Source organism: Coregonus clupeaformis, chromosome 26 (genome assembly GCF_020615455.1).
Source record: "Coregonus clupeaformis isolate EN_2021a chromosome 26, ASM2061545v1, whole genome shotgun sequence".
Classification (NCBI taxonomy): Eukaryota; Metazoa; Chordata; class Actinopteri; order Salmoniformes; family Salmonidae; genus Coregonus; species Coregonus clupeaformis.
In genome coordinates this window covers 31453356-31467719 of record NC_059217.1, presented here as the reverse complement: position 1 = coordinate 31467719, position 14364 = coordinate 31453356, and the positions used below count along the sequence as shown (strand labels likewise).

Here is a 14364-nt window from a genome sequence, read left to right as displayed (position 1 = left end):
TTATCTACCCCAAACTAGAAGCCAAAAGCCCAACTGGCCTGTTTTCAGCGATAAACACATTATTATTACTCAGATTGAATTAGTAATGTGCAAATGGCCTATTTGAGAAATCATAACAATGATAACCTTGTATTTGGTTTTCTGATCTGCTGCCATTTGTGCCAATTGATTTAGACACAGTAGTTAACTATAAAGTGCTATCACCATGAGTTACTCATAAAGTGCACCTTGGCTTGAGCATCATAATCAGGACTGGTCTCCCAGGTGAAATATCTATGGGCCAGAGGATGCTGGCCTTCACGTTTGAACAGGGAAGGTGGCTACTGTCCAAAAGTACATCAGATACAGTTCACTTATTACTATCAGTAGTACATATTGATACAACCTCCCATAAACTAGCTACAGCATTATAGCACAACCCTCCAGGAGTGACCAATCTACTGTACCCATTAACTTACATTTATGCATTATCAATCACAGGGTGGCAGGTAGCCTACCAGTTAAGCGCGTTGGGCCAGTAAATGAAAGGTCTCTGGGTTGAATCCCTGAGCCAACTAGGTAAAAATCTGTTGGAAGTGCCTTTAAGCAAGGTACTTAACCGTAATTGCTCTTGTAAGTCGCTCTGGATAAAAGCATCTGCTAAATGAAATAAAAGTAATGACCAGGTATTGAGTTGCACCCCCCTTTTTGCCCTCAGAACAGCCTCAGTTCATTGGGGCATGGACTCTACAAGGTGTCGAAAGCATGCCACAGGGATGCTGGCCCATGTTGACTCCAATGCTTGCCACAGTTGTGCCAAGTTGGCTGGATGTTCTTTGGGTGGTGGACCATTCTTGATACATACGGGAAACTGTTGAGCGTGAAAAACCCAGCAGTGTTGCAGTTCCTCACACAAACCGGTGTGCCTGGAACCTACTAGCATACCTTGCTCAAAGGCACTTACATTTCTGTCTTGCCCATTCACCATCTGGATGACACACATACACAATCCATGTCTTAATTGTCTGAAGGCTTAAAAATCCTTCTTTAACCTGTCTCCTCCCCTTCAACTACACTGATTGCAGTGGATTCCACAATTGACATCAATAAGGGATCAGTGACATCAATCACCTGGTCAGTCTATGTCATGGAAAGAACGGGGGGGGTGCGTAACTCAATATTAGGAAGTTATTCCTAATGTTTGGTATACTCAATATATACAGTGGATACTCACAAGATGTGTAGTTGAGTGTAGTTGCCCTGTTCAGGCTTACACCACATTATACAATATCACCGAAACAGAGACTGGTTAACTCCATAAAGCCTAAGCAAACTTGGAGAATTACAAACATGTTACAGGTAGGTTATATATGTCTTACAGATATGTTACAGTGAATTCTTAACTGTGTTAGAGCCGTGTAGCTTTCACAGTTTCCTTGGGGGTCTCTTGTGGCTCATCGTCTCTGTTTAGGACTGGGTTATCATACATCTCCAGACTCTTCTTCCTCTCCTTCCCACCCTTCTCTTCATCCTCAGTACTCTGGCAGCACTTGCAGCAGCAGCAGAAGTGGGCGCCGCAGAAGGCCATGCCTGACTTCACCACACGGTCCCAGGGAGCCATGGAGTGCAGGGGACGGGGCAGGAAGTCCCAGTTACGCAGCCCACTGGGCAGGTACTGAGGACAACGCACCTGCATCAGGTTAACGATGATGATGAAGATGGCGAGGACAACGATGGGCACGGCCACCCCAACCAGGGCTTGCCAGCCGGCCAGGGAGAGCCCCAGGATGGTCAGCGGCATGAGGAAGAAGCAGAGAAAGAGGTAGAGCGCTGCGAACCAGCGGTACTTGGCTGTGCGGTTCCCCAGGGCTCTGGCCAAGCGGATGGGAATCCGAGTGAAGGGGATGGGGTACCACAGCAAGATTCCCGCTATGTTGAAGAAGAAATGGCACAGTGCAATCTGGAGAGGAGGAGATGCAAACAGGGTGAATAAGACTTTACTTCAAAAACACTGATGCATACGGAGAGAGTGGACAGAGAGCAATATGAAATTGCTATAAAAAATAAATGATTACTACAACAAACCTGCAGTGAGTTGGCCAGTGTTTCTCCAGGAGCAGCCATAGCAGCAAGAATAGCAGTGGTAGTTGTGCCGATATTTGAGCCCAATGTCAGGGGATAGGCTCTCTCAAGGCTAATAACACCAATACCTGTTGGGTAATTGAGAGAAGGATTACATGGTACTGAAAGGGTTACATGATACTGAAATAATACTTGAGTATATGCTCTCTACATTAGTCAGTAGGTTTGGATGCAATAGGAGACAGCTAAAGGTAAATGGATAGATAGAAGCTAAACAAATAGGCCTAACTACTCACCAACAAGGGGAGTGATTGCAGAGGTGAAGACAGAGCTGCTCTGGACAATGAAGGTCATTCCTGCTCCGACCATGATGGCGATGTAACCGGTAACCCAGCCGAAGGGGAAAGGGAAGTCTGAACAGACAAGACACAGCAAGTTAAGCATTAGCTTGGCGACCATAACTGTAACACCCTGGTGACCCTTTTAACAACAGTGAATGTTAGGATTAGTTTCAACATCAACATCAAAGTGTCTGTATGGATCACAGCATAGTTTAACCTGATCTTGGTCTATCACGTAACAGGACCAGAGCACCTGAGGTGACCTTCAAGCTTCAGCGTGGCTTCACCAGTGTTGCTCATCAAACATCAAGATGTGCTTGTACCACTGCTGACTATCAAACAGGATGCCTGTTCTACCAGCGTTCTGAGTAGATTGAGAAAATAGCCAAATGTCTGCTCACCTGTGTTGAGCACCTTCTTGATGACCACAGCCACCTGTCCCTTAAGCATGGAGTTGAGCAGCTTGACGATGAGGATGAGGCAGGTACAGAGGATGAGCAGGGACAGGGCCAACAGGATGAGGCCCACAGCCAAGTCAGGTAGGTTAGCATAGACAAAGATATGGTTGCCTGATGGGAAGATGCCAAATATTATTAAAGATTTAAATGGGACAAAGGTGGGATAGCAATGAAAGATTAGAGAGAAGGTAATTCAACTTTAGTGAGATTAGAGAGAAGGTAATAAATGTAGTGATATTAGAGAGAACGTAATACATTTAGTGAGATTAGTGAGAAGGTCATTTTCATGGAATAGATAGGAGGAATGGTACTTCAGTAGTCAACATGTTTTTTTCCCTATAGCTACTACACTTAGCTCTGACGTGTGGTGACCCAATGTAGGGGGTTTCATTACAACAGGATTTGATCTAAGTCATCATGAGAGCAACGGCCCTTTCCCGTGTTTTGATTGACTGATTTCAGAACCAAGCGTACAGGTATTCATTTTGATTGGCTGTGTCAGACTTGGGAGTACTCGCCAGTCGTTTGGCCTTGGGCCACTCAGGTGCTTCAGCTGGCCAGGTTGAATGGGCCTTTTGAGCAGGTGGAGAGGGTGAGGGGAGGGTATTTGAGCAGGCAGAGGGGGTGAGATGAGGATATGTGCTGAGTCACTTTATAGACTGAATGGAAGTCATTGTCCTTGTGTCAGGTAGTATTGTCTGGCAGTGAGGGGGAGAGGTGGGTGTTCTCAGGTTTCACAGAATTTTGGTTTAGTGTATCAGGTATTCCAAATTGCTCTGTAAAGATCTTTGTAGGGTCATGGGCTGTTCAGTGATTGTGCTGTACTTACATCTCTCTAGATTGATTGTTTCAGTGACATTTATCTGGGTCCATGTCTTGTTGCCTTCCACCCAACAGGGGGCACCGGTCGTGCAGTTGGCAGCTGAGGGAACTGTTATATTCACAAGAGTCTAAAAAAGAAGAGAATAACAACAAAAATGATCTATTATATTGACAAGATAGTCGAGTGACCGCTCTAATAATGAAAATACATCTCCTCAAAGATGGAAGGCAGGCAGGAGGAGGCGCGATCTTGTGGGACCATTCTAGCAAATGAGAGTGTAGATACGCGTGTGAACAACAGGCACAACTCCGATATAAAGTTGCCGAAATGCCGCAGGCGTCCACTTATATCAGTGTATTCGTAACAACCTAACCATTACGAAACGTCTATTTGATCAAATAAGCCTCACGTAGCAAATTAGCAATTACTTTTTTTTGTTGACCAAATTCAACACTCTCTCATTGACCTCCATACAAAAATTCCTTATTTTCATGGACCGATTTTGGACAGAGTAAACCCTCTTGATTTGCCTCTTCCTCTCTGATAAAACACACAAAAATATTACAATATTTGTTTTTAGCCAATACAGATAAAAGGCACAGTAATAATGGCTATCACAAAGTAATCAAAACCTATGGAAACAATGACCTTAATGACATTATGACTAGTAAAGAAAAGGCATTTTATTAAGAAAATACCACCTTCATGACGACATGATATAGTAGCAATAAGGCACTGGGACTTACAGTTGAAGTCGGAAGTTTACATACACCTTAGCCAATTACATTTAAACTCAGTTTTTCACAATTCCTGACACTTAATCCTAGCAAAATTTCCCAGTCTTAGGTCAGTTAGGATCGCCACTTTATTTTAAGAATGTGAAATGTCCGAATAATAGTAGAGAGAATGATTTATTTCAGCTTTTATTTCTTTCATCACATTCTCAGTGGGTCAGAAGTTTACATACACTCAATTAGTATTTGGTAGCATTGCCTTTAAATTGTTTAACTTGGGTCAAATGTTTCAGGTAGCCTTCCACAAGCTTCCCACAATAAGTTGGGTGAATTTTGGCCCATTCCTCCTGACAGAGCTGGTGTAACTGAGTCAGGTTTGTAGGCCTCCTTGCGCGCACACGCTTTTTCAGTTCTGCTCACAAATGTTCTATAGGATTGAGGTCAGGGCTTTGTGATGGCCACTCCAATACCTTGACTTTGTTGTCCTTAAGCCATTTTGCCACAACTTTGGAAGTATGCTTGGGGTCATTGTCCATTTGGAAGACCCATTTGCGACCAAGCTTTAACTTCCTGACTGATGTCTTGAGATGTTGCTTCAATATGTCCACATAATTTTCCTTCCTCATGATGCCATCTATTTTGTGAAGTGCACCAGTCCCTCCTGCAGCAAAGCACCCCCACAGCATGATGCTGCCACCCCCGTGCTTCACGGTTGGGATGGTGTTCTTCGGCTTGCAAGCAAGCCCCATTTTCCTCCAAACATAACGATGGTCATTATGGCCAAACAGTTCTATTTTTGTTTAATCAGACCAGAGGACATTTCTCCAAAAAGTACGATATTTGTCCCCTTGTGCAGTTGCAAACCGTAGCCTGGCTTTTTTATGGTGGTTTTGGAGCAGTGGCTTCTTCCTTGCTGAGCGGCCTTTCAGGTTATGTCGATATAGGACTCGTTTTACTGTGGATATACAGTGGGGAAAAAAAGTATTTAGTCAGCCACCAATTGTGCAAGTTCTCCCACTTAAAAAGATGAGAGAGGCCTGTAATTTTCATCATAGGTACACGTCAACTATGACAGACAAATTGAGATAAAAAAAATCCAGAAAATCACATTGTAGGATTTTTTATGAATTTATTTGCATATTATGGTGGAAAATAAGTATTTGGTCACCTACAAACAAGCAAGATTTCTGGCTCTCACAGACCTGTAACTTATTCTTTAAGAGGCTCCTCTGTCCTCCACTCGTTACCTGTATTAATGGCACCTGTTTGAACTTGTTATCAGTATAAAAGACACCTGTCCACAACCTCAAACAGTCACACTCCAAACTGCACTATGGCCAAGACCAAAGAGCTGTCAAAGGACACCAGAAACAAAATTGTAGACCTGCACCAGGCTGGGAAGACTGAATCTGCATTAGGTAAGCAGCTTGGTTTGAAGAAATCAACTGTGGGAGCAATTATTAGGAAATGGAAGACATACAAGACCACTGATAATCTCCCTCGATCTGGGGCACCATGCAAGATCTCACCCCGTGGGGTCAAAATGATCACAAGAACGGTGAGCAAAAATCCCAGAACCACACGGGGGGACCTAGTGAATGACCTGCAGAGAGCTGGGACCAAAGTAACAAAGCCTACCATCAGTAACACACTACGCCGCCAGGGACTCAAATCCTGCAGTGCCAGACGTGTCCCCCTGCTTAAGCCAGTACATGTCCAGGCCCGTCTGAAGTTTGCTAGAGTGCATTTGGATGATCCAGAAGAGGATTGGGAGAATGTCATATGGTAAAAATAAAAACTCAACTCGTCGTGTTTGGAGGACAAAGAATGCTGAATTGCATCCAAAGAACACCATACCTACTGTGAAGCATGGGGGTGGAAACATCATGCTTTGGGGCTGTTTTTCTGCAAAGGGACCAGGACGACTGATCCGTGTAAAGGAAAGAATGAATGGGGCCATGTATCGTGAGATTTTGAGTGAAAACCTCCTTCCATCAGCAAGGGCATTGAAGATGAAACGTGGCTGGGTCTTTCAGCATGACAATGATACCAAACACACCGCCCGGGCAACAAAGGAGTGGCTTCGTAAGAAGCATTTCAAGGTCCTGGAGTGGCCTAGCCAGTCTCCAGATCTCAACCCCATAGAAAATCTTTGGAGGGAGTTGAAAGTCCGTGTTGCCCAGCGACAGCCCCAAAACATCACTGCTCTAGAGGAGATCTACATGGAGGAATGGGCCAAAATACCAGCAACAGTGTGTGAAAACCTTGTGAAGACTTACAGAAAACGTTTGACCTGTGTCATTGCCAACAAGGGTATATAACAAAGTATTGAGAAACTTTTGTTATTGACCAAATACTTATTTTCCACCATAACTTGCAAATAAATTCATAAAAAATCCTACAATGTGATTTTCTGGAATTGTTTTTCTCATTTTGTCTGTCATAGTTGACGTGTACCTATGATGAAAATTACAGGCCTCTCTCATCTTTTTAAGTGGGAGAACTTGCACAATTGGTGGCTGACTAAATACTTTTTTCCCCCACTGTAGATACTTTTGTACCTGTTTCCTCCAGCATCTTCACAAGGTCCTTTGCTGTTGTTCTGGGATTGATTTGCACTTTTCGCACCAAAGTACATTCATCTCTAGGAGATAGAACGCGTCTCCTTCCTGAGCGGTATGACGGCTGGGTGGTCCCATGGTGTTTATACTTGCGTACTATTGTTTGTACAGATGAACGTGGTACCTTCAGGCATTTGGAAGTTGCTCCCAAGGATGAACCAGACTTGTGGAGGTCTACCATTTCTTTTTCTGAGGTCTTGGCTGATTTCTTTTGATTTTCCCATGATGTCAAGCAAAGAGGCACTGAGTTTGAAGGTAGGCCTTGAAATACATCCACAGGTACACCTCCAATTGACTCAAATGATGTCAATTAGCCTATCAGAAGCTTCTAAAGTCATGACATTATTTTCTGGAATTTTTCAAGCTGTTTAAAGGCACAGTCAACTTAGTGTATGTAAACTTCTGACCCACTGGAATTGTGACACAGTGAATTATAAGTCTGTAAACAATTGTTGGAAAAATTACTTGTGTCATGCACAAAGTAGATGTCCTAACCGACTTGCCAAAACTATAGTTTGTTAACAAGAAATGTGTGGAGTGGTTGAAAAACAAGTTTTAATGACTCCAACCTAAGTGTCTGTAAACTTACGACACTTGGACAAACTACAAGATCTATCAAACATTAACCCTGAGAGGAGAGCTTAAGAGATAGCACTCTCAGGTATACTACAACGTTATCTTGTTTTTACAGTCGGAAAACTCATAAATCATCAATCATCACAAACTTGGTCAAAAATAGCCCATTGTTTCACTATCTGATTAATAATTGCTGGTTAAGGTGCCACCAACCTCCTGTGTTGCTAGATATTTATATATAGTACTTTTTCAATAAGTCGTTTTCAAAGTAAATTTAGTTAAGTAAACCAAATGTTTCTTAAGGGTAGCTTTAGTGTAGGTTAACTTCTTCCAGTATGAAGTAATTGTTTGCTTGTTAAACTATATTTTCAGAGTACCTTCCTCAGCGTACACATCACTGAAAAACTGAAATGGTCCACCCACACAGACAGTGTGGTGAAGAAGGCGCAACAGCGCCTCTTCAACCTCAGGAGGCTGAAAAAATTTGGCTTGGCACCTAAAACCCTCACAAACTTTTACAGATGTACTATTGAGAGCATCCTGTCGGGCTGTATCACCGCCTGGTACGGCAACTGCACCGCCCGCAAATGCAGGGCTCTCCAGAGGGGGATGCGGTCTACCCAACGCATCACCGGGGGCAAACTACCAGCCCTCCAGGACACCTACAGCACCCGATGTCACAGAAAGGCCAAAAAGATAATCAAGGACAACAACCACCCGAGCCACTGCCTGTTCACCCCGCTATCATACAGAAGGTGAGGTCAGTACAGGTGCATCAAAGCTGGGACCAAGAGACTGAAAAACAGCTTCAATCTCAAGGCCATCAGACTGTTAAATAGCCTCCACTAGCACATTAGAGGCTGCTGCCTATTTACATAGATTAGAAATCACTGGCCACTTTAATAAATGGAACACTAGTCACTTTAATAATGTTTACATAACTTGCATTATTCATCTCCGACAGTACAGTAATATCTAACAAGTAATATCTAACAATTTCACAACATATACCCAATATACAGTACATATGTGCCACTAGAGATCCTGGTTCGAATCCAGGTTCTGTCGAAGCCGGCCGCGACCGGGAGACTCATGGGCGGCGCACAATTGGCCCAGCGTCGTCCAGGGTAGGGGAGGGAATGGCCGGCAGGGATGTAGCTCAGTTGATAGAGCATGGCGTTTGCAACGCCAGGGTTGTGGGTTCGATTCCCACGGGGGGCCAGTATAAAAAAAATATGTATTCACTAACTGTAAGTCGCTCTGGATAAGAGCGTCTGCTAAATGACTAAAATGTAAATGTAAATATGTATGTACTGTATTCTATACTATTCTACTGTATCTTAGTCTATGCCGCTCTGACATTGCTTGCCCATATATTTATTTATATATTCTTAATTCCATTGCTTTACTTAGATTTGTGTGTATTGGGTATATGTTGTGAAATTGTTAGATATTACTTGTTAGATATTACTGCACTGTCGGAGCTAGAAACACAAGCATTTTGCTACACCTGCAATAACATCTGCTAAACACGTGTATGTGACCAATAAAATTGGATTGGATTGGATTTGAACACTGGTGACAGGGTCATCATTAATCTAAACGTCTTACCGTGATTTTCTCTGATTTGCACCAGATTTTGATCAAACTCTTGTTTCTGGCTGCTGGGTCACCGGTGGCAATGTCACTGATGACAGTTTTGTCCAGCTAGAGGAAAATAAAGGTTTCAGACCAGTTAAAGATGATTTAAAACTTACTAAACTTCTTCATCAACTCAAATGTAATATTAAGCAGATGTTTCATAAATGTTTTGGACATGTTTCAGGGTTGTATAGGTACTGTATCTTGCTAGCTATATAAATACATTCTAATAAGTTTCACTTCTCATATTGTGTCTTTTGCTTTATAAGGTGCATTAGCCAAGCTAATGTGATCCACCTCACATTTCATATAGGGATTAATCAGATGAATTGCGATGGTAAAATACTGATCCTACCTCTATGATGGCATCGGTGAGAGGATCGGTGATGACGTTGAGCAGGTCAGGGGCGTTGTTGCCTCCCTGGATGTTGAAGGAGTCGATGACGATCTTGGTGAGTTTGTACAGGACACCAGTAGCCGCCTCCAGAGGCAGCAGGATTAGCACAGACAGCCAGTTGAAGAAGTCATGCACTGTGGCACCAGCAAACGCCCTGGAGGAAATAACACTAGGTTACACAGCTCACAATTTACCAAGCATGATATCATTATATCTATTTTCTTTCCCAAGAATTCTGCTCATTACCAACCAGCTAATTAGAAAAGCTTTTTTATGGTCCAAAATTGTGAAGTATACTTCTATCGATTGAGACTGTTTAGAAAACTTATTGAGCTGACTTACAGCCGTTTTGCTATGGCTGTATTCATCAATCAAGCAAGAAGGCAATATTTTGAATAATGTAGTCGTGTCCATATACAAATATGATGATATCATAGTGAATTGACCTTCTTTATTACTTTACCCAAAATATCATGACATTAGTGATAGTCAAAATGTGTAAAATTTGTGAATGTTTAAATCAACATTTTGGCCATTTAAACAGCCTGTGAAAAGGGCGCTTTTTCTTGGTTCTACTGATGTGCTTTGTGTCTGTCTCTGACTTTAAAAATGTTTTGACTTCCACACAAAATTGCTTTACTTATTTTAGGTTTAAGGAAGTGTGTAGGTCGCATTCATTATTGTACAGCTATGAAAGGTATATATTTATGAACGCCTGCTCAATAAGAATCCAATGATGTCTGTGTCATATCTGTGTCGCGAGGGAGTCGACCTAAAGATTCGCTTTTCTAAAGTCCGCCCCTTTGACATGACCTAGCAAAGAGCTGACAAAATGGATGACGCAGCCGGCCACTGGATGGAGCCAGAGACACGTTTATTCGACAGAGAAGCCTCTGAGTGTTCTAGAACTGTCTAGATTTTTTGTGTTCTGACTCATAAAACGGCTGGAAATGAATAAAATGAGTCATGTAAACATATTATCAGAAACTACCAGTAAGTCAAATGCCTGAAATCGAGCACTGTAGTCTTATGAATCTTTAGAAAGTTATCCAGTTAGATGTACCTGCGGAACTCATTTCTGTCCCCTGCCTGCATCATGGCCACAATGGTGTTGGTGACTGAGGTTCCAATGTTGGCTCCCATAATGACTGGCACTGCAGACTGGACCTCCAGCACTACGATAAAGAATCAGTGTGTGTGTGTGTGTGTGTGTGTGTGTGTGTGTGTGTGTGTGTGTGTGTGTGTGTGTGTGTGTGTGTGTGTGTGTGTGTGTGTGTGTGTGTGTGTGTGTGTGTGTGTAAGTGAGTGAGTGAGTGAGAGAGCGAGAGAGAGAGAGAGAGAGAGAGATTTGATTAGCCAACTTTGAATCATAGTCTATTGCATAATGTATTCAATTTGTACATAAAGAGGTATTGTAAGACTATAATGTTTTTGATTTTCCTTTCCTCACAGTTGCGTTAGACTGTTATAATCGTGTGATAATGACAGTTAAACATACTGTCAGAGCAGCCCGCTTGGAGTTTGCCAAAAGGCACCTAAAGACTCTCAGACCATGAGAAACAAGATTCTCTGGACTGATGAAACCAAGATTGAACTCTTTGGCCTGAATGCCAAGCGTCACGTCAGGAGGAAACCTGCCACCATCCCTACGGTGAAGCATGGTGGTGGCAGCATCATGCTGTGGGGGTGTTTTTCAGCGGCAGGGACTGGGAGACTAGTCAGGATCAAGGCAAAGATGAACAGAGCAAAGTACAGAGGGATCCTTGATGAAAATCTGAGGGGGCATGTGTGTATATGTCCCATGTGTACTTGTATGTGTGTGTATACTCACATCCAGAGGACACCATGCTGACCACAATAGAGGAGGACGTGCTAGAGCTCTGGACTAACACTGTGACCAGCACTCCAATCACCAGGCCAGCCACGGGGTTGGACAGCACCGCATTGTCCTGGAAGATGTCCCCAGCTGCCTTACCTATGGAGACACAGCGTATAGGGAAGTCCAAATTCATCATGGAAACTATCCATAAACGCTTTCATATCCATAAACATCCCATATTTTTATATTTTTTTATGGAATGAGAGGACAGTTGCAATTGTGAATAATACTGCGTAATGTCATCAACATGAGAGTATTAGAGTATTATCAAATTAGCAGAGTTAAAACCTAAGTAGTGACAAATACAGTAGGTCCCTTATCAGGACCTGGTTGACAACAAACATACATTTTTATACTTTTATTTGATTTTGACTGTATATTGTATCATATGATTGGATTGGAGTACTTACATAAACAAAGATTCAGTAAGATATGAAACCATAATATTCATTTTGTCAACGCTGACAGAGAGCAGGGTTTAATGTTACCTCCAACTAGCTGGAAAGCAGAGCTCAGGATGTCCAGAGAGCAGACGAACATGTAGAGAAATCCAACCAGCAGAATGAACTTGACAATCGCAGTCAGAACCCGCATAACCTTCCCTTTGGTATCCAACTCTGTTTCCAAAGAGAGAGATGAGACTGGATGAGAAACCAGATTTTGGTTGGTATAGTCACACAGGTTCTCACTTAAATAGCCTCAATTTTCATCTCAGTGAAGGGGAAAGAAGTGCACTTTGTTGGGAATAGGGTGCCATTTGAGAAACAACAATACTCTATATCACCTGACCACTTGAGTCCAGTGTCCTGCAGTTCAGGGAGGTTCCAGGGGTCCTCCTCATACTTGTCCACGGTAGAATATGCCGGCAGGATGACTGAGTCTTTGGGTGCCGTATTAGCATCATCTGTGGGATTAGAATAATTGTGAGTGGATGTTGCCTCTGTGTGTGATGCTGCCTGGTGGTGAGGTATGGATGATAGTAAGGAGTAGCCAACTGTACATACCAAGAGTGAGAGAAGAGGTATCTCTGACTTCTGGACGAGGAGCCATTGCCCTATAGGAAATATAACTTACTTTACTTTGAGGTAAACCATGAGGAACATGTAGCAAACCTCAAACAATGACAATTTCTCCTTTCAATTATGGAAAGTTATTCCATGGGAATAACTCATCGTGATATTGCTTTTCACGTCCACATTGATAAAGTCCACAGAGACATACAAATATGACTGTCGGCTAGGGGCCTACTATCCTCAAGAAAACCATAAGAAAAGTGTAATCAGTAAAGCTCTCTAAGCTCTCCTTTTCCAAGGATCAAATTGAGTTATGTCAAACAACAATAGGCTACAATAGTGGCAAAATAGGCATATTACTAGGCTAACTAATACAATGAATACCAATTATATATAACAATAATAGTTCTTATCATCGTTATCTGGGCAACATTTGACAAAAAAAGAAAGCAACTAAAAACTGCAAAAAATAGCACTCCTGAGAACAAGCTCGGCCAGTCATTGGCCCCAAACTGTGTGTGCAGCTGCGTGCCAACAAAAATAATAAGCATTTTGAGGCTATAAGCGCATACAGCTATAGGTAACAATTCCTACCATATCTTTGTTTGTTGTGATTTTGTTTTGTTGTGATATTACTTGAATTAGTCTTGTTTCTAATGTGGAGTATCAAGGGTAGTAATACGCACCTGAAGTGGAGAAGTAGGCTTTTGCAGGAGTCCTTATGAAAAGGGGAAATCACCTGAGCTACCTGGCTACCTGGAGAGGTCCTGCATGCTGCTTATATAGCACTGGGGAGGGAAAACCCGCTTCAGCCTGACTGTTCAAAGTCCGTGGCAAAAAGGGCTCTCTGACAGTGAGTGACCTTACCTGAGCATCTACAGTGAATGTAGGCCAGGCAACATCAAATGATCAGTGTATGTTGGAATATTACTACTCTGGCATGGGTTTTTAAAACTTTGTTTTCACTAGGTAAAAAAGTAGGCTAATGACTGTCATAAACATTTTCATTTTTGCTGGATGAGAGTAGCCTCAGTCAATCTCAGAACAGGCCGAAAAGAAAAATTGCAAATGAACTAGGCCTAACCAAATAACCTTGATGATTTCAACATGATTTTCAAACATCTAAAAAAGGCCAGTATATTAGAATATTTGCTGCCCTTCAGTGATTTATATTTTATTAGGCTACACTTTGATTGAGAATAGACTAGGGTAGTCCTATTCAAATAACGGAAATTATAGACGTGTTCACATATGCTTTGCAAATTTAATTCAGACCTTATGCAGGTGTAGCCTATCTAGATTATTTTTTTTTTTATGTCAGTTGGGTGGGTTAGTTGACACATTTGTGTGTAATGTTCTCTATTTCTCTTCTGAATAGAGAAAAACTGCTCCCTGGTGGTAGCTTGTTGAAAGTGTACAGTGCCCTCGGAAGGTATTCAGACCCTTTGACTTTTTCCACATTTTGTTAGGTTACAGCCTTATTCTAAAATTGATTAAACCATTTTTTCCCCTCATCAATCTAAACACAATATCCCATAATGACAAAACAAAAACAGGTTTTTAGACATTTTTGCTAATTTATATAAAAAATAAAATAAATAAATATCACATTTACATAGGTATTCAGACCCTTTACTCAGTACTTTGTTGAAGCACCTTTGGCAGCAATTTTAGCCTCAAGTCTTCTTGGGTATGACGCTACAAGCTTGGCACACCTGTATTTGGGAAGTTTCTCCCATTCTTCTCTGCAGATCCTCTCAAGCTCTGTCAGGTTGGATGAGGAGCGTTGCTGCACAGCTATTTTCAGGTCTCGCCAGAGA

At 42.2% G+C, this 14364-nt stretch overlaps 1 protein-coding gene across 1 annotated transcript; it reads right to left on the bottom strand.

Annotated features, from left to right (window-relative positions):
• Positions 1-1144: 1144 nt before the first annotated feature.
• LOC121539876 (sodium-dependent phosphate transport protein 2B-like) lies at positions 1145-13299 on the bottom strand. Its single transcript, XM_041848524.1, has 13 exons — positions 13231-13299; positions 12536-12585; positions 12316-12435; positions 12020-12148; positions 11484-11627; positions 10716-10827; positions 9611-9806; positions 9226-9321; positions 3690-3810; positions 2804-2971; positions 2358-2474; positions 2065-2189; positions 1145-1939 (listed from the first exon to the last, which is right to left on the bottom strand). Exons 2-13 carry the CDS (start codon positions 12579-12581, stop codon positions 1388-1390), a joined length of 1926 nt encoding a protein of 641 aa, XP_041704458.1. The 5' UTR covers positions 12582-12585; positions 13231-13299; the 3' UTR covers positions 1145-1387.
• Between the last annotated feature and the right edge of the window lie 1065 nt (positions 13300-14364).